This window comes from Lemur catta, chromosome 11, assembly GCF_020740605.2.
Source record: "Lemur catta isolate mLemCat1 chromosome 11, mLemCat1.pri, whole genome shotgun sequence".
NCBI classification, from domain to species: Eukaryota; Metazoa; Chordata; class Mammalia; order Primates; family Lemuridae; genus Lemur; species Lemur catta.
In genome coordinates this window covers 11,166,233-11,193,484 of record NC_059138.1, presented here as the reverse complement: position 1 = coordinate 11,193,484, position 27,252 = coordinate 11,166,233, and the positions used below count along the sequence as shown (strand labels likewise).

The following is a 27,252-nucleotide window of genomic DNA, read 5'->3' as shown; positions in this document are numbered from 1 at the left end:
CATTCATTCAGCACATTTGTGGAGACGATGTGGGAGGCGGAGTGCTCAGCCCTGAATAAAACTATCAGTGTTAACTCACTAATTGAATTTAATTTCAAATGGTTGACATTTTTCTTAGAAATAGCTTGACAAGCTGCTGAACTTAAAGAACTTGGCATCTCTTGATTCTTGTGGGTTTTGTTGGGGTGTCTCTTTCGGGTTGCTGGGAGGAGGCAGGTCCGGCTTGTCTTTGGTGACAGGCTGTTGCTGCAAGGATGCAGGGAATGGAGGGCGCGGGGAAGCTGTGGTCTCAGCCGCAGCCTCCCTGCATCCCAGAGCCCCCAAAGGCTGGCCTCTGCAGAAACAGCAGCTTGGTGTTATTGGAAATTCAGGCCCCACCCACGTGCCCCTCACATTCCTATATCCCTGAGCATCTGATTGAATCAGCTTGTCCTAGTTCACCAGGAAGTAACCCCATGGGCAGGGTGTCCCCCAAGCTGTCTCTGAAGCATGAGGGTTCTTATGATGATTAAATGAGTTAGATGTAGAGTCCTTAGAACAGTGTTTTATTCAGCACATCATACGTGCTGAATAAATGATGTCATCATTAGGAAGCAAGGCACAGTGTCAACCCTAGGATGAGAGTGGGAGAGTGCAGGGACTAAGTGTAAAATCTGACCAAAGTTTGGGTATTCTCTGTAAGCCTCATTCAGATATAAATTGTCCAACTGCCTGCTCTAAATGCGCCGGGGCTTTAGAATGGAGGCACGTTCAGAAACAGCATGATCGTCCTTTGTATTTCTGCCTTTGCATCGTGAGCCCAAGAGATTTGCAGCAGCATGAACTGGTTGGCAACACAATTCATGCTGTTTATTGACAAAAACTTTTCACTTAACCTCTGCATTTAGATTGTACAAAATGTTGAGTTTTGTTTGATCTGAGACATTTGCTGAAGAGCACATGGACAGATTGAGACAGGGAAAGGGAAAGAAGCCGGCTAGGGAGTCCAGCTCCTCTGGTGCCCTGTGGCCCGATCAGCCTGCCTTCGTGGAGCACCTAACACATGCCGTGTATGATCCCCTCCACCCTCACATTCGGTGGGAGGCATTGTCATTAACTCCATTTTACAGATGGGGAGACTGAGGCTTAGAGACGACCAAAGTCACGTGGCTGCCAAGAGCCAATGCTCAGACCCAGCAGTCTAATTTCAGACACTTCTGGGTCTCAAAATTCTCAATTTTTAGTTTTAATTTAAAAGCATCACTGTAATTGGTGAAGTCTTTGGCTCTTCTTTAGATCTTTGGAAGAACGCTTGGCTTCCTAATGTCACAAAGAAGCATAGTTAATAGTGAGTGCCCTGCTGAAATGTCATTATGATCTTTCATGTCATGAAAAGTGTTGGTCAGTCAACCAAGAGTATCACTTGGGCAACTTGTGTGCCACTCATGGTTCCACATTCAGAGCAGTTGTGTGCTGCCCCTGTCCTCTGTCTGGCATTCAGGATTTTACAGCTGACATGTTGTGCTGGGTCTGTCTGTGCATTTCCTATTTCACTTTTCTATAGAAAATAGATTTCATATCACAACTCTTTTCTTTCCCCAGTCCCAATATGTGTCCATGAATCTGTGATTTTTGACAGTCACACTGATGCTTCTTTCAGAGATTTCTGTTTATATTCTGATTTTTGAAAGATCCCTACTCAAAGATTGCTTAGTGGACAAATGACATAATGGTCTTAAGCATTTGAAAAACTAAAAAAATAAAAATAAAATGACTTCTACCAGGATGTGTTGTAAATCATGAACAGAGATGTTACAGGAAAAAATATTCTTTTGCAAAACCTTGGACCCTTTTTCCTGGCATTTTTGGGTCATCTTGCCATTAAGTCAAGTCATGGAGAGTATTTCTCATGCAGCTGCTCACAGTGTTTCGTTCACAGAGGCTGTTGATGAGGAAACTTTCTTTGTGGAAACCAGATACATCCATGGAGGGACAACTAGACAATGCTGAAATGAGCAATTTGAACTTCCTCTGTCTCTGTGTTCCTATCGCAGCCCAAGGATGTTTGTTTGTTTCTTTGTTTGTTTTTAAATAATGCTATGAGTGTCATCTTCTTTGATGTAAGAGCAGCACATGCTTATTGTGGGGAATTTAGAAACCACAGAAGAGAATAAAGAAGAATATAAAAATCATCCCAAATTCTCTTCTCCCATTATTAACCTTTTGTATATTTTCTTTTGATCTTTCTTTCTTCTTATTATCATTAGTGTTTATAATCATAATAATTATATATCCGGGAGCAGATAGAATATATAATTTTGTGTCCAGTTTTTTCAACATCATTTAATTTCTCTAAAAACATCATTTTTATGGCTGTGTAATAGCCCATAATGTGAGTATACCGTAATTTATTTAACCATATCCCAATTGTTGGAACAGTTTAAGTTGTTTTCAGTTTTCACAATAGGGTTTTTAATGTCTGAGATATGCTTCTTATATAAGAGGATATGGTTGGTCAACCAATAACATTTGGAAATTAATATTTCACTACAGAGTATTTGCAAATGACTTATTTTTCATACCAATTTATTATATTGAAATATGTTAATTTCTCTATAGAAAGCTAATGGCCTGGTGTGGTGGCTCACACCTTTAATCTTAGCACTTTGGGAGGCCAAGGCAGGAGGGTTGCTTGAGGCCAGGAGTTTGAGACCAGTTTGAGTAAGAGTGAGACCCCATCTCTACAAAAAATAGAAAAATTGGCTGGGTGTAGTGGCGCATGCCTGTAGTCCCAGCTACTTGGGAGGCTGAGGCAGGAGGATCACTTGAGCCCAGGAGTTTGAGGTTGCTGTGAGCTATGATGATATGACTTCACTCTAGCCCGGGCAGGCTTAAAAAAAAAAAAAAAAATCCATCTCAAAAAAAAAAAAAGAAAGAAACCTAATGTCTAACTAATATCTAGTCTATCTATGTACCTACCTAACTGTCTACACCCACATGCCCACAAATACACTAAACTACTATAAAACTTATGCATTTAGTAGTGACATCTTCTTAACATAAACATTATCTGACTTTGACAATTATATGATCCCTGCAGAGTTCTAAGGGTTGGGTAAATTATATGTGTGCATTATTATATATTCTATCATTTGCCACAAATCAAGCTAAATGATCATTTCAGTGTCATAGGAAGGCGAGCGTGTGTTTCTGAGGGTTGAGGGCTTGGCTCAGCTGGAAGTGTGCAGAGCTGGAGAGAAGGTGAGGGACTGGGAGGCCGAGCGCATTCAGGGAGAAGGGTGGGCCTGGCCGCAGTGCAGAGCATATGAAGGAGGGAACAGAGAAAAGGGAAGGTCAGATGCAAAGGGCCTAAAACCTAGGCCTTTGATATGGACTTCACTCTGACAGACAGTGGGAAGTCGAGGATTTGAGCACAGGGTGGGAGGGAGGGCGGAGAATGAGGCTGGCTTGAGGAGAACTAATCTGGCAGCAGAGCATAAATGGCTTGGAGCAGAGGAAGCCTGGGAAGGCCTCTGCGAGCCGGATCAGCAAGAAGGAAGAGAGCTGGTGCTCCCCGAGCTCCTGTGCAGGGCATTTTATGTGAATTTTCTCATTTTACCTTCTGTACTTAGAGACGGGAAAATGGAGGCTTGCGGAAAGTCACAGAGCAGAAAGTGACTGAGACAGGTGTTAACCCTACAACCGAAGCTCAGGCTCATTTGACTACACCAAGCTGCCCAGGGAGAGGGAAGGACGGCCAGCGCCAGGGCAGAGGCGGCACCTCCAGGGGCAGAGAGGAGGGGATACACGCATTAATTATGCAGAGGCCAAATCTGTGGCCTTAGCAACTGATCAGGAATGAAGGGACAAAGAAGGAGTGGAATGCAAAAATGCCATGGAGGTTTATGGGGAGGGGCAGATGGTTGTGAGGATGGCACTGCCATGGGCATCAAAGGGGTTGGGGCGCTTTGAGAGTGAAGATGAGGAATTGGGTAATTAGCCTATCCATCATGTTCACAGTGCAAAGAAGTGATGAATGTTTGAGTTCCTTGTTTAACCTTGCTTAACCACCTCAAGAACATCTGGATGATACCAACCACAAAGTCTGTTCTACTCACAGACCTCTGAGGTATGGCCCAGAGTCCAGGGACCTTCCCACCACCTCTGCGTCCAAGTGCCACAAGCACAGAAGGCCCTGACCCTTTTTCCCTTCTCCATTGACAGGGACAGTGACCCCAGAAGGCAGAAATGAATCTTAAACTTGGGAATTGTTTTGTGCTGCCGGGTATGAGGACACAGCAAGTGTCTACTGTTCTTTAGAAATCATCTGGGGAGCAGACAAGGTTGGGTATCCGTACACAAACATCTTGCTTTACATCTTGTATCCATGAGGTTTTTTTTAAAAAATCCATTATCCATTTAGTTATCTTCCAACTTAGAGGTAAATCAAACATACCAATTCCTTTGGGAGAACTGAAAAAAGTTTTTGCCCAAATGTTTTCCATTTTGTTCTGGATTTTCACATATCTGCCAATGACCTTGGCCTCATTAGTGAGCGCTTTATTCGAGCAGCCTTGATAGCCTGCCACAGAACAAAGACGACATCGAGGGCAGAGGGAGAGATTGGCACCCATGAGGCCAGAGGGGTGGGGATGCTTGTCTCTTGTAGAACCAGACACGAACTACATAACAAGCACTTACCGAACAAAAGACCCAACAGCAACACGCCAGCAAAATTCAAAAGTGATTGACTACACATGAAGCATGAAAAATGTTTGCAGTCACGTGAGACACTTCAAGCAGAAAGCAAACCATACAAAATAGAAAACATTTGAAAACACAAAAGTGAAGCCATTAGGCATCACGTTTGAACAAAACAAATAGAAAAGGCTTTCTTGTTGCCTGGCTCTAAGTGAGCTGTGTACAGGATGCCGTCAGCAGTTCCTGCCACATAATATGTGCCAAGTGAATGTCAGCTCCTTCCCCGCTGCTAACTGATCATCCGGGAGAGACGCTGCACACGCCTAGTCCCTCCTGTTCACACGGAGTGGAATAGACTCGTTCCTTCATTCCATGCAGATTTCGAGGTTCTGCTATGTATTAAATGCTGTGAGAGGCACAAAGAAAAAATGCATCCGATGTTCTTTCTCCAAGCAGCTGGATGACTGCCTAAGACGTGGGAGGGCAGCAGGAGAGAACACAACAGGAGAACCCCAAGGCTGTGTGGGCCAGCGACCTTCTCAAGAAGGGCTGGTGTCGTACCCGTCTTTGTCTCTTCAGTGCCTAGAATAATACCTGGCTGGGAGATAGACCTCAGCAAATGAACAAATGCATGAGTCAGTGTGTCAATGAAGGGGCACTAAGTGAGAGGTCCTGCCCACAATTATGCTGCATGATTGGCATTTCTTACAGAACGGGTGATTCTAGGTAGGAGTACTCAGAGGTATCAGGGAGGACAGGGATCTGAGCGGAGCTCTGAGTGACTTGGGAAGAAGAAAGGTGTCTCTCACCTGTAAACTCATCCACTTTCTCCCAACCCCCTATCCCACTGACCCCCCATCTACCAAGCTCTGTCCTATCTTGTTTCTCTCTCAGCTAACTCCTTCCACTGAATGTGCATATGTGGGTGCACCTGTATGTTGCGTGTTTCTAAGCACATACATAGCACTCACTTTATATTACTCACACAGCCTCTATGTAATATAGAAATATAATCCCCATAACAATCTCAAGGGGTAGGTACTACTGCTATCCCTGTCACAGAGGAGGAAACTGAGGCACAGACATTTTAAGGTTGCACAGCAGGTAAGAGGTAGATCTGGAACTCAGTCCCACGCAGTCTGACCCCAGACTCGGTGTCTTTCACCTCTGAACTCTGTCCATGTTTACCAAGTGGCACCAGGAGGGCTTTCCCGAGCTTGCTTGTGGTCTGCTGTGTTGATCTGGGCAAGAATTAGAGCGTGTGAGAGGTTATGTCTCTGGTACCTTCAGGTTCACCCTCTCTGCTAATTCTTTCTCCTCTGCGTAGAAATATACTCAAGTCTTGTATATTGTAAATAAAGAAAAGTCCTCCCTCCCTGTGTCTTCCCCCCTCACTGCTCCATTTCTCTCTTCTTCTGTCCAGCCGGGCTGCTTGAAAGCATAACGCAGTTAGGAGCGACTTTCACTTCCTTACCTCCCCTTCATTGCTAGTAGCCCACTGAAATTGACTTCCACTAAGAGTCCTTGCCAAGGTCACAAGGGACCTCTTCTGGTTGTAAATCTAGGAAGCTCCACGTGAGAAGAAATCAGGCCAAGGTAGAAACTGTGTGCCCTGTTGCTAGCACGATGCCTGTACACAATCAGTGCTTGGCAAATCTTTGTTGAAGGTTTCATGATATGTCTTATCTGATCTCAGTGATGTGAGCCATCAGGGAACCTTTTCTTTTTTTCACTCCCAAGATGTCCCTCGTGCTGGATTTTGCCCCGCCCTTTTGGGTCATCCATTTTCATTCTCCTTTTCTTCTTCTCACCTCTTAAATGTTGGTATTCAAATTCTGTCCTTAACCTTCTCACTTTATGTCCCATCTCTGGGAAGGCAGGCGTTCAGTCCCAAAGCTTCGACTACATCAATCTCAAATCACTGTCTCGAGTGCTAATCTCTTTCTCATGTTCTAGGCCCATGCAGCCAGTGCCATAATGAGCATTTCCAATTAGATGTGTATTAGGCACTCAAAGGACTGAACTTGACCTATTTCTCTTCTGAGTTTTGTCTTTCCATCTTCTCCACCATCACCCCTCCAAAAAAATAAAAATAAAGTCAAACAGAAAAGCAACACTCTATGTCTCCTTTTTCATTCTGTGTCTCAGTCAAGGAGACCACCGTTCTTCCTGTCATCCAAGCCAGAAACCTGGCAGTGACCAGTGGCTCCTTCTTCCCTTTATCTCTGCCACTCAGTCAGCCACCAATTCCTGCCAATTGCACTGCTTCACTGTCTCCTGAATTCAGCCTCTCTTCCCTGTCCTCTGCTACAGGCAAGTCTTCCTCACTTCTCCCATCCCAAGGAACTGTCTTGTCTCTAGACTCCCTTCCTCCCAACTGGAGCTCCATTCTGCAGCCACAGTTGTCTTTCTAGAGAAAACAGATTACCAGCTTCTCCCCTGCTTAGAATCCTTTGGTGGCTTGCTGTGGCCTTCTGGATGAAATCCAAGCCCTAAGTATGGCATACGAAGTCCCTGGTGAGTGATTGACCAGCAAATACCTCATTAAAGGCAGTTTAATTGAGCAAAAATCTCTATCGTCTTCTCTCAGTCATCAGTATGGAAAATTGGAACATGTATTTATTCTCTGGAAGAGAACTTCTCTGGTTATAGCAAATACTTCTTTGTTTCTAACAGATCACTAAGATCTATCATGTGGCTCTAAGTCAGCATGTTATAATAATTATGAGAAGAAAAACATTACACTGGAGGATATAGAACATGTCATCTCTACTGTTGCTCAGATATGATAAGCAGACTCCTGCCTCAGTGCCTTTGCAACTGCTGTTCCCTCTGCCTGGAATACTTTCCCCCCAGACACCCACATGCCCCCTCCCTTCCCTTCCACAGGTGTCTGCTTAAATGTCACCTTACTAAGAGAGCTTTCCTGCCCTCCACGTAGTAAATAGCAATGTCCCCACCTCCACCCTATTACACGGCCTCCCCCTTACATGCTTTAGTTTTCTCCATAGCATTTGCCACCACCTGACAGTATGTGCATGTGTCTATGTGTGTGGTTTGTTCTCTCTCTGAAAGGTACGTTTCATGGAGCTGGGTACTCCGTTTGGTCCACAGCTGTATCTCTTGCACATACAGGTGCTTGATGAACATGCATTGAATGAATAAATAAACGAATGTAGGATGACTCTAAAGAGGGAATTTTTGTTGGTGGAAATATTTTTCAAGTGGAGAGTAGGATATAATCTAAGTTCCCTTCTAAAGAGGTCCTTTGCTAGACAAGATCTTTATTTGAATGGGCTTTAACCATGTGCTAAAGAAGCCTGGGTCACAGATAGCCTTCGAAAATAAGTCAGTAGAGCCACAGAGGAAGGCACAGGGGAAAGGAGAGGTCAACCGAGCCCACTCAGTCATTACTGGTTACTCACAGGCTTCTCCTTAACAGGGGAAGGAACCACCATGGGCAGAAGGGAGCAGTGCCCTTGAGGGAAGGGGGAGAAGGCTCTGTTATCTCAGTCACAGTGACTTCCGGCCTGCTGGGAGGTACACAAACCGGTCATCATCTATTTGATTCATGGTCCCTCAGCATTCCTCAAAACAATCCCCTCCCAAAAATGATGTATTATTAGTGTTTTAATAACATGCTCTTTACTTTCACACTTTGCTCTGTTTCTTGAGATAAAGATGGGCCGGCATATTGCAAACATGGCATTGGGAATCACAGCTACTGTAGCAGAATCATCTAGTCCACTCCCAGACTTTCAGGTAGCAAGGGTGGTGTTACTCGCGTTTCAGAAAGTAGACAGATGAACACAGAAATTATGCAACTTGCATACAGTAAAAGAAGTTGAAGAAGGGGTCAGAGGCCGTCTCCTTCTCCCAGTGCAGCAGCCACCACTATCTCATGGTCCTTCCTACTCCAAAACACCTACTTTTCCTGCTCCTGCCCTCCATGCAGTGGGCTTTGGAAAACAGCTTTGCTCGTATGTGGATGAAAATGAGCACACACTCTGCAGGCCCCTTCACTATCATGCTTCTAAATTAGAAAACAGAATTTGCCAGAATTGGTGAATTGAAAGTGTTTGGGGGGAAAGTTGCTAGTCTTACGTTTCTCTTGTTTTAAAGACTAGTATGCCGTGACACTGCTAAATACACATTGGATGTTGCTGTATTTGTTCCCATTGTACTTGCTCCTCTGCCCTGTAGCCTGGCAGTGAACGTAAATGATCACTGGCACTTTTGGTGGCACTTCACAGTTTACAAAGGGCTTTCACAGATCTCATCTGATCAATGACTCTGGGAGGCCGGAGAGCACAGCGATTAAAAGCACGGGCCTTGGGGTCAGATCGGGACCGGGTCGCCCCAGCTCTGCTGCCTCCAGGCTGCCTGCTCAGGGCAACTTCCTTATTAGCTCATCAGTAAAAAGGAGAATGATAAACTCATCAATTCTGGGGGAAGATGAAATGTGATAATGTATAGAAAGTGCTTAGAGCATGCCAAGCACATAAGAAATGCTAGCTTCATTATTGTCATCATCATATCATTTTTGTCTCAGATGTGACTTGTATAAGGTAATCAATTTATTGAAACGACTGTGCTCCACAACTTTATTTTTTTCCTCACTACAACCTTTTAAGCCCATTCTGTGATCTCCCATCTCGATTCCTAGATGATATATATGGGATATCCCACCGATTTGGGAGTAAATTGTCAGCTATTAATAAGCTTTTATTTGTAAATATTTAAAATTCTAGCTCTAATATCAGAACCTCAGTCTTGCATTTTAGTTTAAATCTTCTCCCTTCCCCACCCTGGGCTTGACATACTCCAGGAAACCTGCAGTAAGAAAAGAGATCTGTTCAGTTTCTTCATTTTCATTGTTCTACTTGCTCCCGGCCAGCCCTTCTCCTTCTGGCTCCTCTGGGGCTGGGGTTGGGGAAAGGAGGACAGGTAAAAGGCCCGGGGGGCTAACTTGCCTGCTAGCATTGCTGTCTGTGTTGAGGCCTTTTATGCGGCAGGGCCCAATGCTGGCTCTGTCTCTTACAGGGCATTTTTGTGATTCCTGTAGGAAAGCTTTGCAGGGCTTGGCGATGCACCATTGTCTCCTGATGTGGGCAGGCACTTTCCAGCTGACCTGGTTCTGCTCCCTGCTCACCTCCCATTTTTGGTGCTACCCCCACATAGAGGTCTTTGGAGTCATCACACCCTCACAGGCAAAGCTCTAGGGTGGAGACTTTTCAAGGTGCTTTAGTCTTCATTGGCATCCTCTGGGCCCATAGAGAAAGCGCAGTATCCTTCCCTACACACAGTTGCCACCGGTGGCTTGAACCAGCTTCTGGCCTCATTTTTTCAGGCTGCAGATAGGCACCATGCCCTTTGTCCCCTAAACTGTAGAGTACCCGTATGCAGCTCCTTGAGGGCCCTTTTCTGGCTTCAAGCTGACCAGTGCTCGTGGTGGGAGTGGGGAAGCTCCCATGCAGGGTGGTGGGGTCATACACAGCACTCTGAGGACTCTCTCCAAGAAACTGTCACTCACCAGCTTCCTTCCCTAATCTCCCAGCCTCTCATTATGTGTAAACGGAAGGTGGGGAATGCACTGCCAGTGGAGTTGCAGAACTATGTTGGGCACCTCGTAGCAAGTCTGTGCAAGGTCTTACACCTCACTTTCGAACAGTCCCGTCCCATAGAAATACAGTGCAAGCTATATATATAATCAAAATTTTTCCATTAGCCACGTTAAAGATATAAGAAACAGGTAAAATTAATTTTCATATTTTATTTAATCTAATATATCCAAAATATTGTCATATCAACGTATAATGAATATAAAGTTATTAGAGATATTTTACTCATCAGTTAAAGTCACACTGAGTCTTTGACATCTGGTACGTATTTTACACTTACACCATGTCTCAGCTGAAGTGCTCAATCCCCACTTTGAGTGTTCAGCACCCACATGTGGTGAGTAGCTACCACATTGGATAATGCAGCTTTAAAATGTGGAGGGGGAGGGGGCTTGTCATCTATTATTCTCAGCCTTGAGGCCTTAGAGCTAAGACAGTTTGGTTGTGAGCCATACAATGCATTCCAACAAGTATGTGCAGAATCAATACTTAAATGCCAGTCTTCTGGCCTTAAGTTCAGTATTTTGGGGTTTTTCTCCATGCCAGCATACTGTTCAAACAGAAATTGCTGTGCTTTGTTCATGGAGACCTCAGTAGTTAAAGGGGGCATTTTGGGGTAAGAAGGTTACTATAGTGACTTTCATGTAAGTTTTGTTTAGGACTCTGGGGTGGTCCCAAAGTGCCTTGCTGCTAAAGGGTGAGATACAGTCAGAGTGGGTATTCGGGGGACCATGCGCACCTCCCTGAAAGCATCACACACAAATAAGAATAGGAGTTGTAGGCAATGACATCTTAGAGCCCCATTCCTGGCAGTCATCTGTGCTGGCCTGCCCTGGAGCTGCGAGTAAAGGAAGCCCTGACCACCAACAGCAAATATTTCCATAGTGCACATTGCTGGCCAAAGAGGAGCATAGCAGGTCTTTAGTTTTCACTGTTAAAAAGAAAATATTTAGTGACAGTACGTCTTTAAAAAGACAGTACTCTTGAGAAGGAATCTGTGGCCAGGCCTGAGACCACCATCTTCTATTATAGCTCAAGTTAGGGCAGTTTGCCTCATTATTCATACTTAAAACTTTTTTAACAACAGTAAAGCTCACATCCCCCAAAGAACCCAAAAAATCTGATTGTTAAAGTAACACATTCTCATTGTAGAAAAGAACAAACAAAACCCAAAATATCCCAACCCAAAAAGGCTTCCTGTTAGCATTTGGCGTCCTTTTCCTTTGCTTTTCCCACGTGGGTAGTCATGCCCAGAGGCACATGCATACACCTGCAGTACTCGTATAGGGGTCCTATAGAATACATAGGCTTGTGCATTGCTTTTCATTTAATATTCTGTCATGAACTTTTCCCATGTCATTGACATTCTTCAAAATAATAAGTTTAATAGCTGAATCATATTCCATTACATTTGATTGGATGTTCAGTTCCCTTCTGGGGTTTGAAGTGAGGTGGAACATGAAAAGCACTGAGGAATGGAAAGGGTGTGGGCCGACCAAGACCCCTTCCCAGGGCTGCCCCTTACTGCCTGTGTGACCTTGGTCAACTGAAATCCCCTCGTCTCAGTTTCCAAATCTACAAAATGAGAAAACCGCGCCTACCTTACAGAGCCATTGGGAGGACAGATTGATGCGTGCTGTGTAAATTGCCCAACACCATGCCTGCATGTAGTAAAAGCATGACCAATGTTAATTCCTATTTATCTTCCTCATCCCTTGGCTTTTCAAATTCTTTGCCATGCGCCAAATCTCAGACACCTGCAACACTTTTCCAGGCTGCATAGCACCCTCTAGGGTAGTGTGTTTTAAAGCTTCCATCCTCTGATTGCTTTGTGGTAGGTCTAAAGGGGCACATTCTGGCCAAGCAACCCCAGATTCTTGCACTTTACACTCAGAACAGCTGTCAGTAATGCATGATATATGGATGGAGAAATGGAAGCTTCTCTCGGGTTAAGTAGCAGATTGTATGGGTCTAGTTTGTCTTCATCAGTAGGAAGACAGCCAGGGGACAGAGAACCAGGCTCTAAGCTGCTTCTGAGCTGGTATATCTGGTTGTCTGAGCTGTAGTTTCATTTCATCATTCCCTTCTGGAGTTTCTGCTATTGGCTTAGCAGTGTGGCAGCAGGGAGAAGGGAGCAATTCTTGTGATTTTTGAGTTTGGGACTGTGCCACTCTCCTGGGTTTCTCCCCGCTTCTTTCTTTTCTCTGGGCACTTGCTTTAGCTGCTGACCTAGCTTTCATCAGGCAAGTACAAATTTTGCAATTTGCCTTTCATTGTTTTGACAAAGGATGTGATTTGTATATGGCGACATCACATAATATCCCTATTTATGGCAGCTCTCTGATCCGGAGGTAGGATTGAGGAGGAGGAAGCATCAAGCCCGTCTTCTGACCCAGAAACAACTTCTTGTTTCTACAGCAACTACCTTCTCCCACTATCTCTTCCTGACTCGGGGGAGGGACAGTGCAGAAAGGTCTGTTGGATTCCTAATCTGTGGGGTATCATAATGTGCTCATTAAACTTCATAGTGCTGTGTCATCTGGAATGCAGTCCCATGTTGACATGTCCTTTGTCTACAATAAACAACTATGTTGAATTGTTAAGTGAAAGTTAATATTGCCTTCTAAAAAAATGAGATTGAAGAAGAGAAAAATTGGCTTCAAGTTGCAATGACATTTGAGTGATTGAAGTGGGTTGAATCTCCTCAATCTGCATCATATGATGGTGCACATAATTTTAGTAATTGTTGCAGGGTGGCTCAGATTTACTAGAGAAAGGGGAACATAAACAAATACTTATAAGAAAGATGTGATAGTGACATTAACTAACTGCTACAGGAACCCTGAGGACTGGATGCGAGTGTCTGTTAAAGTGCCATGGAAGCCTCTCAGAGACATTTAATTTTTAGGGAAATCTTCAAGGCTGACGAGAAGCTTGCCAGATGGAGCCGGGGGGAGCCATAGTGGCAGAGAGCACAGCGTTGTCAAGGAAGAGGGAAGGAACTGCAGTTTGTTCTGACCGAGCATGAGGGGCTTGGAGAAAGATGGACATGCAGGGGGAGGAGAGGGCAGTTCTGAAGGGCCTTTTAGGGATCAAAGCCCTAAGTCAGGCACTTTCTAATGGAAACCTAAGAACTATTTTATTTTAACATAAAAATAATTCCTTAAATATAACTATTAATACATTATGGAGTTATATATATATAGAAAACCCTAACCACTCCACTAAAAACAGAACTAATAAATTCAGTAAACTTACAGGCTACAAAATCAACATACAAAAATCAGTAGCATTTCTATACACTAATAGTGAACTAGCTGAAAAAGAAATCAAGAAAACAATCCTATTTACAATAGCTATAAAAAAAATTACATACCTGGGAGTAAATGTAACAAAGGAAGAGAAAAGATCTCTATGATGAAAACCATAAAACACTCATGAAAAAAGTTGAAGATACAAATAAAGATGTCATGTGTTCATGGATTGGAAGAATTAATATTGTTAAAATGTCCACACTACCCAAAACAATCTACAGGTTTTATATATATATATATATATAGCTACATAATGTATTAATAGTTGTATTTAAGGAATTATTTTTATTTCAAAATAAAATAGTTCTTAGTTTTCCATGAGAAAGTGCCTAACTTGGGCTTTGATCCCTAAAAGGCCCTTCAGAACTGCCCTATCCCTTTCCCTGCATGTCCATCTTTCTCCAATGCAATCTCTATCAAAATACTAATGACATTCTTCACAGAAATATGAAAAACAATTCTAAAATTTGCATGCAACCATAAAAGACCCTGAATAGTCAAAGCAATCCTGAGCAAATAGAACAAAGCTGGAGGCTTCACACTTCCTGACTTCAAAATATACTACAAAGCTATAGTAACCAAAGCAACATGATACTGGCATAAAAGCAGGCAGATAGACCAATGGAACATAATAGAAAGCCCAGAAATAAATCCACACATTTACAGCCAACTGATTTGCAACAAAGGTGCCAAGAACACACAATGGAAATACGACAGTCTCTTCAATAAATGGTGCTGGGAAAACTGGATATCCACATGCAGGAGAATGAAATTAGACCTTATCTCTCACCGTACACAAAAATGAACTCAAAATGTAAGGCCTGAAACTATGAAACTACAAGAAGAAAACATAGGAGAAACATTTCATGACATTGGTGTGGGCAAGGATTTTTTAATAAGACCTCAAAAGCACAGGCAACAAAAGGAAAAATAGATAAATGGGATGAAACTAACAAGTTTCTGCACAGCAAAGGAAGCTATCAACAGAATGAAGCGACAACCTACAGAATAGGAGAAAATAGTTGCAAAATATACATCCGACAAGGGGTTAACATCCAAAATCTATAAGGAACTCAAACAATAGCAAAAAGCCAAATAACCCAATTAAAAAACAGGCAAAAGACTTAAATAGACATTTCTCAAAAGAAGACATACAAATGGCCAAAAGGTGTGTAAAAAAATGCTTGACAGCACTAATCATCAGGGAAATGCCAATCCAAACCACATGCGGTATCACCTCACCCCAGTTAGAATGGCTATTATGAAAAAGAGAAAGGATAACAAGTGCTGGCAATGGGGAAAAGGGAACCCTGTACACGTTGGTGGGAATGCAATTAGTGCAGCCATTATGGAAAACAGTATGGCAGTTTCTCAAAAAATTAAAATTAGAACTACTATATGATCCAGCAATTCCACTACTGGGTATATATCCAAAGGAATTGAAATCAGTATGTCAAAGAGATATCTGCACTTCCATGTTCATTGCAGATTATTCACAGTAGCTAAGATATGGAATCAACCTAAGCATCCATCAATGGATGAATGCATTAAAGAAATGAAAAACTATTCAGCCATAAGAAAGAATGAAATATTTGCGACAACATGGATGAACCTAGAGGACATTGTGTTAAGTGAAATAAGCCAGGCAGAGAAAGACAAATACCATATGATATCACTCATATATGGAATCTAAAAAAGTTGATCACATAGGAGTAGAGGATAGAACAGTGGTTACCAGAGGCTAGGGTGGTTGGGGGAGTGGGATTGGGGAGACGTTGGTTAAAGGATATGTAATTACAGCTAGATAAAAGGAATATATTTCCAGAGATCTGTTGTACAGCAAAGTGACTATAGTTGATGTGTATTCTATTCTTGAAAAATGTAAAGTGTGGATGTTATGTGCTCTTACCACAAATATGATGGCTGTGTGAGATAATGTATTATTAATTAGCTAGCTTTAACCATTCCACAGTGCACATGTACTTCAAAATATCATGTTGTACATGATAAAAATATACAATGTTACCTGTCAATTTAAAAACAAAATTATATATATATGTATATAACTACATTATGAGGCTGAACCAACTTACACTCTAGAAGAAAGTCATAGGCAAAACTTCTTGTTAGGTACTTTGCTGTTTCACTTTTTCTTAACTAAGTCACAGAAGCCCTCCCAACAGAGTGGCAGTCCTGCCCCACGTCTCTCCTTCTAGATCAGTATAGTGCTCACTGCCAGAGCCCAGGGTTCAAACAGCTTCTGTGGCCACTGGCGCCTCTGCTGTTCGCTGCTATAGCCTCTGGCCATTTTGGTCCTCGGAGGATAGGCACCACCAATAGTGGGGGTGGATGGATATCAATAAATTGAAAAATAAAGCCTTCGCCTTGGCCTTTCCGGGTAACTGACAGGCAAAAGGGTAGCTTCCAGAGACTGCTCCCTCTGAGTCCCAATTCCTTAATTAGGGGCACACCCCAACCTGTTACTCAGCTCCTTTTGTGCTCATCCACAGCAGATACAAGGGATGCTGCTCATGAACAAAAGAGAACCGCTTTCATTCAGGTGACCTCTGTTTCTATTTACACTTCTGTAGCTCTAGCATTGTGCCAGGTGCTATTCTAAGCAGTTTACACATATTAACCTGTTTAATCCTCGTAATAACTCTTTGATGTAAGTACTGTCATAACCTCCACTTCCAGATGCAGAAACTGAGATCCCGAGAAATGGACTAATTTGCTCAAGTTCCCACTGCCAGTGTGTGGAAGAGCCAGGATTTGAACAGGAGTGGCCTGGTTCCCAGAATCCATCCTCCCAGCCCCACCTGTTGCATGTCTATATGGTTCCCCAGAATCAAAACCCCCACTTCCTTCAGAGATGGTCGCTGTACAGTGATTGGTCCTTTGAATCAGCTTGTCCTGAGTTGACCCCACAGCTAGGGCTAGCATGTTCATTGCAGTTTATCTCTCTCCATGTCTTACTTCCCAGACTGACTGACCCCTTGGGGCAAAAGCACTTGAGTTCTGTCCTCTGCACTTTGCTCTGCCTTCCAATTCCTGTGACCTTGATTCTCGAGGGACCAATTAGTTCATGAATGAATGCCCAGCTCCCAGGGCCGCCCACACTTCCCTGCCTTGTAGCCAGGGCTGTGTGCTCATATCATGCAGGAGGGACAGCTTCCTGAAAACGAGGCTCACCCAGAGGTGCCCGTGTGGCCAGCAAAGGACTGTGCCTTGCTGGTCTCCAGCTGCAGAGCGGCACTCCAAGCCCATACCGCTGGGGCCACTAATACAAGGTATTAAAATGCTCCTTTCTCTAGCCCGGTTGTCACCATTGCTGCAAGGTCTCACACATACTTACCCTCACCATTTCTGGGTTTTTTAATGAGAAAAAAAAATTCCAATCATCATTTTCCCGCGCAAGGTCTTTAAAGAGCAAATAGACATTCAGAGCCTATATATTTTTCTTCTCTAAGTGGTGTTTATTTAAATGCAGATATCCTGGTTTCCCGTGTAGAGCTGCAAGCAATACCTTTCAATTTAAATGTTAATAGGAGTGTAAACTTCCAAATCACAATTTTTCCAAAGGGAGAACTGCTTTTTCTGGTTCTATTTAGCTGTTCTCCTGGACCTCCCTCCTCCACCTTCCCTCATTATCTACCTCCCTCTGCCCACTCCTTTCCACTGCCCTGAACTAAATTCACTACAGTTTAGAATGCACCCTTCTCATTTCAAAAATTAGAGTGTTAAATGTTAGGGTCACGGAATACAGATAATGGGCTCAAACCCAACATGATTCGTGAGATTTTTCTTTATCTCAGTCTTTGCCTTGAGAATCAAACACGTCATTCTGGGCTCTTTGCAAGGGGATTATTCTTAGGCCAGCCCTGTATAATATTTTTCCAGGGCCTCAGAATTAGGTTTCCTCCCTCTTCTTTTCTTTTCTTTTCTTTTCTTTTCTTTTCTTTTCTTTTCTTTTCTTTTCTTTTCTTTTCTTTTCTTTTCTTTTCTCTTCTTTTCTTTTCTTTTTTTTTCTTTTATTCTTTTCTAAAAAGGCAGGAAGAGATGGGGAAAGAAATACAAGCCATGTAAGTTCCTGAGAACAAAATACTGCTGAGGGCACAGTAAGTGGTCACAAAGAATTAAAAAGGCAGTTTCTTACCCTAAAGAGAGAAGATTGGCACATAGGTTAACGCAGATGGGCAGGGACACAGACAGGCCAGTCCTCAGGCAGAGTGGCAGTTGGGACTCACTCAAATGCAAATAAAAAGCAGCAAAGATTTTAAAACAATGGAAATTATATCTAATGCCTGTAAGTTCAAATCTAGCGATATAATAACCTTCCTGAGGACCTCATGGACCAAGTTTTGTGTGAAGGTGGTATCCGGCCTCATCCTCCTTTTCTTTCTTTTTCTCTGCCGCGTCGTTATTTTTATCCTCTTCTACTGTGCGCATTTCATAAGCCTTCTTAAGTCTTTTTTGGAACATGATAGGACTATTAATACATAAGTGGAGAATTGAGTTTATAATATAAATTTCATAGATTTTGATTCCGTTATTTTATTTCAAGGTATTATTTTTGCTCTTCATCTAGTACTTTTTAATAGTATTCTGTTTTTATTTCAGGGAGGCAATATCTTTCTTCTCTTGTCTCTCTGGGGATATTAATAATAATTTTTAATTTTTTGTCTTCCTGCATCTCCCTGCATAGTCTGTTTCCTTAAGCTGTTTTTCTCCTGGATTGTGGACTTTTCTCAGATATCCAGTGATGATTAGTTGTCTGCTTATGTTTAAAACCAAGTGCTAAAGAGCTGCGTGGCAGCAGTGAGTGAGTGAATGAGCGAGCCCTTTCCTCTGTGCTGGTCATCCCAGAAAGTTCTCCCCAGTCTCCAGACTGGAGGGCAAAGGCCTGGCAGCCAGCTTCTGGGAGCCAAGTGGGAGAAGGCTGGGGTCTCCACTATAAGACAGCATCCCGTGTGGACATAGTCAATCACCCTACCAGGGTGTTGTAGTGAACCTCAGTATAATATTTTGACCCTCAACCATGGGGGCCAACCCTCACCTGAGTTTGTCCACCCCCACTGCCAGGTACTCTGTTTCGTGTCCCTCCTCCACCCTGCCCCCAGGAGTGGGGGGTCAGAGGGGTGTTCCACAGTGGTGTAGAGTGGGCGAGGTGGATCTTAGGCATCTAGTTACTTCTTAAATATCTTCCACCAAATCCTTCTTTTATCTGTCTGCCTCTGCTGAACTGCCTGATCCAGGGGGACCTGTTGGTGCCAGTTCATGAGCCTTTTGGGAATTCTGCAAGTGGGTTTTCAGCTTCCCTGATGCTGGCTTTAGATTTAGCTCTCTAGGTCCACTAAGTCAATGCAACTGCTTTGTCCCTCAGTTCTGCAGCATCTAGTCTTTTGTGGTGGCCATCCTTGTCTCCTTTCCTATTTTCCACGTCTTTGTGGATTTCTGTCTTTTTGAAAAATCTGTCAGCTGTAGTTCTGGCTTGATTTGGGAGGAAGAAATGCTAGATACATTTGTTTAATCTGCCATTATAACCCGGTGCATCTTTAATGACATTATTTGTTTTATTTTCTCACATAACTCAATAATGCATCTCACTGTTCTTATAGTTCACTGGTTTTCAGATTGTTTGTCAATATATTATTTAACTCCTTTGAATCTTGCTTTTCTTATCCTTAAAATAGGAATATTTCTTGTCCTAACTACCTTATAAGTAGTTGTTGCAGCTTCCCTGAGTTACCACGCAGGTCTAAGGACAAACTAACCAGTTGTTTACATGCAGCTCTGGCAAAATAAGGCTTGCAGGGTGATGTGAACATCCTCCAGGGTCAGTGAAAATACACAGGCCTGACCTCTGGTTTTCATCCAGTTTCCAGATCAACAACTTAGCACAACCCTCAGCTTCTATTGACAGAGCCCTTAGAGAGACAGCAAAGTGTACCTAATCAGTGTCAGAGGTCAACAGCCCCTCCCTGGTCTGGGACACAGATGGCTAGTGTCTGTCTCATGTCAATAGAAAAGAGCCCAAACTCTGTAAAATAATTTAAAGATGTTCATTCTGAGCTGAATATGTGTAACCAGGGCCCAGAGAGCCAACCCCAAGAAGCTTTGAGCAAGTGGTCTCACTGTGGTTGGATTATGGTTTGGTTTTATACATTTTAAGGGTGGCAGAAATTACACATAAAGTCATATATCAATACATGGAAGGTGTACATTGGTTTGGGCTGAAAAGGCAGGACATCTCGAAGTGGGGACTCACAGCTTATAGGTGGGTTTAAAGACTCTTTGGTTTGTAAGTGGCTAAAGAAATGAATCTTTGTCTAAAGGTTTGGGATGTTTTAAGTTAAGATAAGGAAGTCTGTTGGTCAGAGACAAGTCACCAGACATAAACCGAACATATACACAGACTCAAGTAATCTGTTAAGTAAAGTGATGACCTGCAGGTTTAACCTTTGTCTTACGTGGCCGTAGGCCTATTAATGATTTTGTATCTTATTGTTACAAAGAATAAATCCAAAAGGGATGGGGCATAACTAGATGTGTCTGACCTCCCCTCTTCTCATGGTTACAACTCAGTTTTAAGGTTTTTCTGGGGTCCCCTTGGCCAAGAGGGAGTCTGTTCAGTCAGCTGGAGGCCTTAAAGTTTTCTTTTAGTTTACACTCAGAACTTTTGGAAGAGGAATTATTCTCTCTGTTTCCCTGTCTTTCTGCCTTTTCCTCTGTTTCCTTCTAAGTAAAACACTTTGCTCTCATCCTCTAACACTTAGCACCTTCCCTCTTTTTCTGATTTTCATTTCCCTTTTGTTTTCCTGCCCAGTTCATTTTCCCGCCCTGGTCAAAGTGGACACACCTTATTGTGACCTCTTATCCACTCCACCCCCTGCGAGTACCTCTGCCCCCTTGGGTCTGCAGAGCCTGGGGGCCAGAGCAGGCCTCCCAGTGAGCAAGGCCAAGGGAGGGTCAGGCCTCAGCAGGGTCCTGCTTGCTAGTACTGCCAAAGGGGACAGGATTTCCCCTAGAAAGACTCCCTCCATGCACCAAAAGGAGAAGGGCCCACAAGAGTATTGTGCTGCCATTGTATACCTACTGGTTTTTTTGTTTGTTTTTATCGATACATAGTTTTTTTACATGTGATATTATGGGGTACATGTGATATTTTGATACATGCATAGAATGTATAATGATCAAGTCCAGGTATTTAGGATATCCATCATTTCGAGAATTTATTATTTTTGTGTGTGTGTGTTGGGAACATTCCAGATCCTCTCTTCTAGCTACTTTGAAATGTATAATACATTGTTGTTAACTGTAGTCACCCTACTCTGCTGTGGAACATTAGAACCTGTTTCTCCTATCTAACTGCATGTTTGTACCTGTTAACCAACCTTCTTTCATCACCCTCTCTCTCACACACACTCCTTTCCCAGCTTCTGTCATCTGTCATTCTACTCTCTACCTCCATGAGATCAACTGTTTTAGCTCCCACATGAGTGAGAGCATGTGATATTTGTCTTTCTGTGTCTGGTTTATTTCACTTAACATAATGACCTCCAGTTCCATCCATGTTGCTGCAAATGACAGGATTTTATTTTTTTTATGGACAAGTAATATTCCATTGTGTATATATACCAGATTTTCTTTGTCCATTCATCCATTGATGGGCTAGTTAGCATGGTATTAATATTCATATAAAAACAGACACATAGACCAGTGGAACAGAATAGAGCACCCAGAAATATATCCACATATTTACAGCCAACTGATTTTTGAAAAACGTGCCAAGAATGCACACTGGGGAAAAGATGTCCTCATCGATAAATTGTTCTGGGAAAACGGGATATCCACATGCAGAAGAATGAAATTAGACCCTTATCTCTCACCATGTATAAAAATCAACTCAAAATGGATTAAAGACTTAAATGCAAGACCCCAAACTATACCTTCTGTTTAAGGAGGTACAAATTTCCTTGCAGGAAAACCTCCTTTACATTGAAAATAAGCTGTTCTGTTTTTTCCCTTCCCACCACCTCCTTGCCCTGAAAAACGTGGAGAATAGAAGCATCAGTAGTAGAGAGTATCCCATTTCCAGGAATCAATCCAAATGGATTCACATGTCAAGTGGGGACCTTTCTCCACTGAGGAGGCTGCTCAGGCCCTGGTCACTCAAGAGTCCCTCGTGGTGGTGGAGACAGCAGTGATCATGGATGCGGGCTGGTGCCATGAGAGAGTGTCTGGGGAGATGGAGGGAACGGACGGCACAGGTGGTTCAATAAGAAGCGAGAATGCTTCTCCCCAACTGTGCTGTGTTCCCAGCTGGCTGTGGCAGGCCCCCCAGGAAGCTCGGTTCACATGCTCTTATTGTGATTGCACGACGCTTTGAACAGTTTCATCTGACACTTTTGGCAATACGGACAGTCAGTCCAGTGCTGCATGATAATGAGGCACCCTTGGCAGCTCCCATAAATGACTTATAGTGCGTATTACTTCTGCCTGGCTGGGGCAGGCATCCCAGGTCAGCTGGGGAAGACGGGGAGGCCTGGGTAGAGCAGGAACCTTGCTGTGGCTCTCCAGGGACTTCTGCCCGTGATGAGGACCTTGTTCTGCTGCCCCTGTGAACCCTCCTCACCAGAGGTGGGGGGCGGGGAGAGTGTTAGTGTCTGATGGTCAATGTTAGGACAAGAAGGTGGACCAGATCCCTCTAGAGAGGGACCTCAGGCCAGACTGTGCCAGCCTTTGCTCTGCTGTGGTTCCCCATAGGGGTGGCTGGAGAAAGAGGAAGGAGTGGAGGGGTGGGACATGCGTGTGAGGTCTGCCGACTCCACGGTGTTCCCCACAGAAACCTGTGTGGTATTTGTTCCTCAGGGGCAAGAAGGGATCATCTGGGCAGCAGCTGGTGTGCTTGCGTGCTCTCAGACACCCTTCCCTCCACCCTCCCACTCCACCGCTCCCTTTGAGAGAGCGGAATGCCCATGGGGTCCTCCAAGCTGCTTTGCAACGCCCTGGGGAGCCCAGACCCTGGGGCAGAGGCAGGAGAAATGGCTTTGCTCCTGCGTGGAGCACAGCAGGGCAGGACTGGGCAGGGCCACAGGCTCTGATGGGGGGTGGAGGGGTGGGAGGTGTTGGGGCAGTGGAAGTGGCAGGTGGCATGACCTAGGGAAGGAATGTGGGATGAGAAAAGTATACCTGAAGCTGATGGGGGCTGGGGTGCAGTGGGCACGTGGAGGGGGATGTGAGAGCAGCTCTGGCTGCCTTTGGGCACAGGAGGGCAGGGGGCAGGCGGGGAGGATGCCGAGCTGAGCCAGATGCTGAGTGGCCACTTGAGCCATGGCAGCAGCTCTGCCTTCTCCCTTCTGCTAACCATACTGCCTTCCAGACAACCCTCTGCCCCAGAGCTGATGGGGTGGGGGCAGGGGTAGGGCCTGACTCAGAGAGCTGGGCTGACCTGGGGGTGGAGGGGCCAAAGCAAGTGCAGAAAGGGGGCCTACTCCAGGCTCCCCACCCTGCAGCCCCATGTGCAGGGAAGGCTGAGCCCAGAGCCAGAGCAGAGGGGAAGGAACCAGCACCAAAGCCCCCAAACCCGAGGCCTCCCCTCATACTTGACCTCCTGGAGAGACAAGCAAGTGCTGGAGGGAAGAGAGGGGGGTCTTGTCAGGTGTAGCCTGACTGCCCAGACCGTGCTCAGCTCGAACCATTTCTCCGGTTCTCGGCTCCTCAGAGATTCTGCATGATGCTGTGATTGGGACCGTATAGGTCAGGATTCAAGTCCCAGTTCTCCTACTTACTAGCCATATGCCCTTTGGCAAGTTGCTGCATTTTGCAGGTCGGAAAAAAGACAGCGCCTGTCTCAGAAGGTTGAGCTAGATGCATGGAAGGACAGCACTGTGCCTGCCACAGAGGAGGAGAGGGAGAAATTGCCACTATAGGGTGATGATCTCTCCCTGTACTTAACAACCAAACTGTCGTGGCGTGTTTTTACACATGAGAACTGAGTCACCATGGGGCTCTCTGCTCTGCAAAGCATGCTTGATTATTTGATCCTGTCTGAAAAGGGTGGGTTGCCTTCCTGCCCCTGCAGCGCGCCGCCCTCTCCCCTCGCACCCCAGGGCTAGGTGCACCCTGGCCTGAGTCCCAGGCTCTGACACTGACTGCTGCTCTCCTACTTCCCACAGACCTGCGCAGAATGACGGCCGGCTTCATGGGCATGGCGGTGGCCATCATCCTCTTCGGCTGGATCATCGGCGTGCTGGGCTGCTGCTGGGACCGGGGCCTTATGCAGTATGTGGCAGGGCTGCTCTTCCTCATGGGAGGTGAGGCTGTGGGCTGGGTGGGGTGGAGGTGGGAAAGGTCCTGGCACTTGAGTTTGGGGAGAATGGCTAAGAGGACGTGGCAGAGGGGACCACAACTAGACTGGGCTCTTCTCGTCTACTCATCTGTTCATTCACAAACATTCTCAGTAGCTAAGTTCTTAGCTACTCACCACTGCACCAGCTGTTGGGGATGCAAAGGAAAATAAGACATGGTCCTCACCCTCCAGGGGATCTGACTGTCTGTTGTGAAAGAGAGACGTGTGAGGCTTGTGGTTAGGCAGAAGGAGGCATCAGGCCTGGAGGAAGCCTGAGCCCAAGAAGCACTTAGGCATTTCATACACGTAGCCCTGGCTTTGCTGTGGGAAGCAGGTGCCCTCTGGGCAGTTTCCCTTCCCAAAGCCTATCTTCACCCCTGGCTTAGGTGCTAAAGCTGCTCCCTTTGCAAACAGGGCAGTGGTGGGACAGGACTAGACGCTCTCTCGTATCCATCTCCCTCTATTACTGCACTGCCAGGCCGTGGGACCAATCCTGCAGTCTCTGCTGTGCATCAGGAGAACTGCAGAGCTGTGTGGGAATAGGTTCCAGGCCACGGGACATGCCTCTTGAGCCTCTTCTTTTCCCCTAAGAGTTGAAATGTGCTTTTTGGTCTCCTGGTTTGAGTCTCAGTCCAAAGCGGAAGTTGACCGTTGGGTTATGTCCATCACAGTCTGCTCCTCAGAGGAAGGTAGATGGCTATATTATGTGGGGCTTGATTGAAGGCAAATTAGACTTGGACAAAGGGAATTAGAAATATTTATGGAAAGAAAGAAAAGTGAGTCCTACATACAGAAACAAATGTCAGTTATACTTTAGCTGCCTGTGCAGATGCTCAACCCAAGTCCCTTTTGTGAACCACTAGGCTCCGGTTTCTGAGCAGAGGCAGGAGGTGGGGGAGTGGGCCATGCTGGCTCTTCATCCAGAGGTCAAGCCGGGGAAAGGAAGGGGTTGTCCCCCGAGGTGTGCAGAGAGATCTCTGGGCTAGTGAGCTATGGGTTGGGGGAAAGAGGAGAGACTACTAGGATTCGGCTTCGGGCCTGAAGGTTTACCCTTATTTCCTTGAAGCACAGCTGTTCTATGCCAAAGACAAGCGGGGCTTTCCAAGGAGCTATCACCCAGGGCTACCAAACCCTCTGCCATCCGAGGGTCAGGATGTCCCACTCCAGAGCTGCTTCTTAAGTGAGTCCCACACCTGCAATTATGGCAGAGGCTGGGGGAAGGTGGGGGACGCAGTGGCTCTTTCTAGCTGTTCCCACACCCTTCCTTCTGGTCTCCTGCAGATACTGAGACCCACAGCGCCAGCCGCGCCTGCCTTCTCTGTGCCTCAGTGCTCCCTTCAGGGAGACAAGGAGTCAGTCTGGCCCGATGGTTTCCACATCATACTTCAGCAGAGGAGCTCCTGTTGTTTCCCCTTTGCAATCCAAATCTCACGTGGACCCCCAAAATGTGAAAAGATGAAAGTGGAGCGGCTCTGTTTGTAGTAGGTGTTCTCTCTAAGACTCTTTTGGCTATACAAAGGCAGGCTCCAGCAAAACAAGGCTTTCCTAAGGCTCTGAAGAATTCTCCTAGGGATCCGAGAAAATCTGAGCAAACAGGCCTCGGGCAGAGCAGGAATCCAGCGAGCCCTGGGGGCTGACTCCCTTTCATCTCCACCTCTTCCGTGGCATTTAAGACTCCTGTCTCCTTTTTCTGTTCTCCCCTCTCTTCAGGCCAGGCAGGAGGCTCAGATCCTGCTCAGGTGCTAAGTCTCTGGGACCTTTCAACCCCTTGACAACTTCCTCCTGGGCAGCTTAAGTCAGCGTCCAGAGAAAGAGAAAGAGAATGTGATTGGCTGGTCTATTGTTTCCGGCCAGGCCACACGCCAGTGGTCGGACAATAAAGGGCCAGAACTGAGTGACAGTAGCTGCCCCACAGCTGTGATGGCTGTGGGGTCATTGGGGTACTTCCCACTCACCTGACACCCTGGTAGACACCCTTGCGGGGGCTGCAGAAGCAGATAATGAGGGCAGGAGAGTGCCCGGAGCTCTGCCCCCCAACAGCTGAGCCACCTCCCAGAAGCCCAGGGCTCTGAGGAAGGCCGTCTGAAAGCCCCTGGGCTTGATGAGGAAGCTGAGCTCCTCTCTTCAGTGTGAATGAGTGGACAGCCTGTGTGCCCTTTGCCCAGGGAGGGGTTCTCCACCACTGCACACCCGAATCACCGCGAGAGCTTTTAGAACATACTGACGCTATGTTCTCACAAGTGGGAGCTAAGCAGTGGGTACACTTGGTCATACAGAGGGACTTAATGGACATTGGAGACACAGAATGGGGACTGGGGAGGGGGCTACAGGATGAAAAATGACCTATTGGGTATAACGTACACTATTCAGGTGGTAGGTATATTAACAGCCTAGACTTTGCTTCGCAATTCAGCCATGTAACAAAAAACCACTTGTACTCCCTAAATCTATATTAAAAAAAAAAAAAGATAGCAAAAGAAAACTAAAACAAAACAATATACTGATGCTAGGGTCCCACCTCAGACTAAGCCAAGCACAACTTCTGGGGGTGATCTTAATGTGCAGCCAGAGTTGAGAACTAGTGGCAAAGATGAACTTTAAAGTTCCTTCCAGCTCTAATATTTTACGATACTAGGGATGAACTGGTTGGCCAAGACCGCTCCTGATTTTTTTTTTTTTTTTTTTTTACCCTGGTTTTTTAGGACTGTTTCTTCAAACCTTATACAGCAAGAGACAGGGATAGGGCAGTGTGTAAAGGGGCTTCAGTTATTACTAGGAAGGCCCACCCAAGCCCTGGTCACTCAGAGGCCCAGATAAATCTGCTTTTCTAGGCCATGCAGTGTATTTTCCTAAATGGCAAAACCCTACTTTATGATAAAGTGTGAGCATCAGGGAGAGCTTCGGGGAAGCTGCTGTTCTAAGAGCTGTTTCTCACCGATTGGGGCACTGTCCAAGTTGGAGCAAACCCATCTCATGCACAGATCACATAGCCTTCTCATCCACCCTGGCACTTTGTCACCTGTGTCCCTCAGTAAAGCTATGTCCTCCTGAAAGAGGCTGGGGAGGGCAGTGGTGTCCACATACCTTGTGGGTACCACAAGGCCAGGCACCAACAGAAGAGGCTGGAGAACAAAGCCACTAAGCGCTGATCCCTTGGATGGTGGTCATTTTCAGAAGATGGCGCTCTAAGGATTGGGAGGGCACTCCCTGCCTTCTCAAGTGGGAGTCTTTTCCAGCTGGGCTGGACATAGCCGTGGGAGTCCAGAGCCCAGGGCAGCTGCCACCT

The 27,252-nt window shown here is 45.3% G+C and overlaps 1 protein-coding gene across 1 annotated transcript in view; it reads left to right on the top strand.

Annotated features, from left to right (window-relative positions):
* TMEM178B (transmembrane protein 178B) overlaps positions 1 to 27,252 on the top strand; it is a 339,984-nt gene that overhangs the window by 284,358 nt on the left and 28,374 nt on the right. The window contains exon 3 of the mRNA XM_045564450.1: positions 23,794 to 23,931. Within this exon, the coding sequence (XP_045420406.1) occupies positions 23,794 to 23,931 (138 nt within the window). The remainder of the gene's footprint in view (positions 1 to 23,793; positions 23,932 to 27,252) is intronic.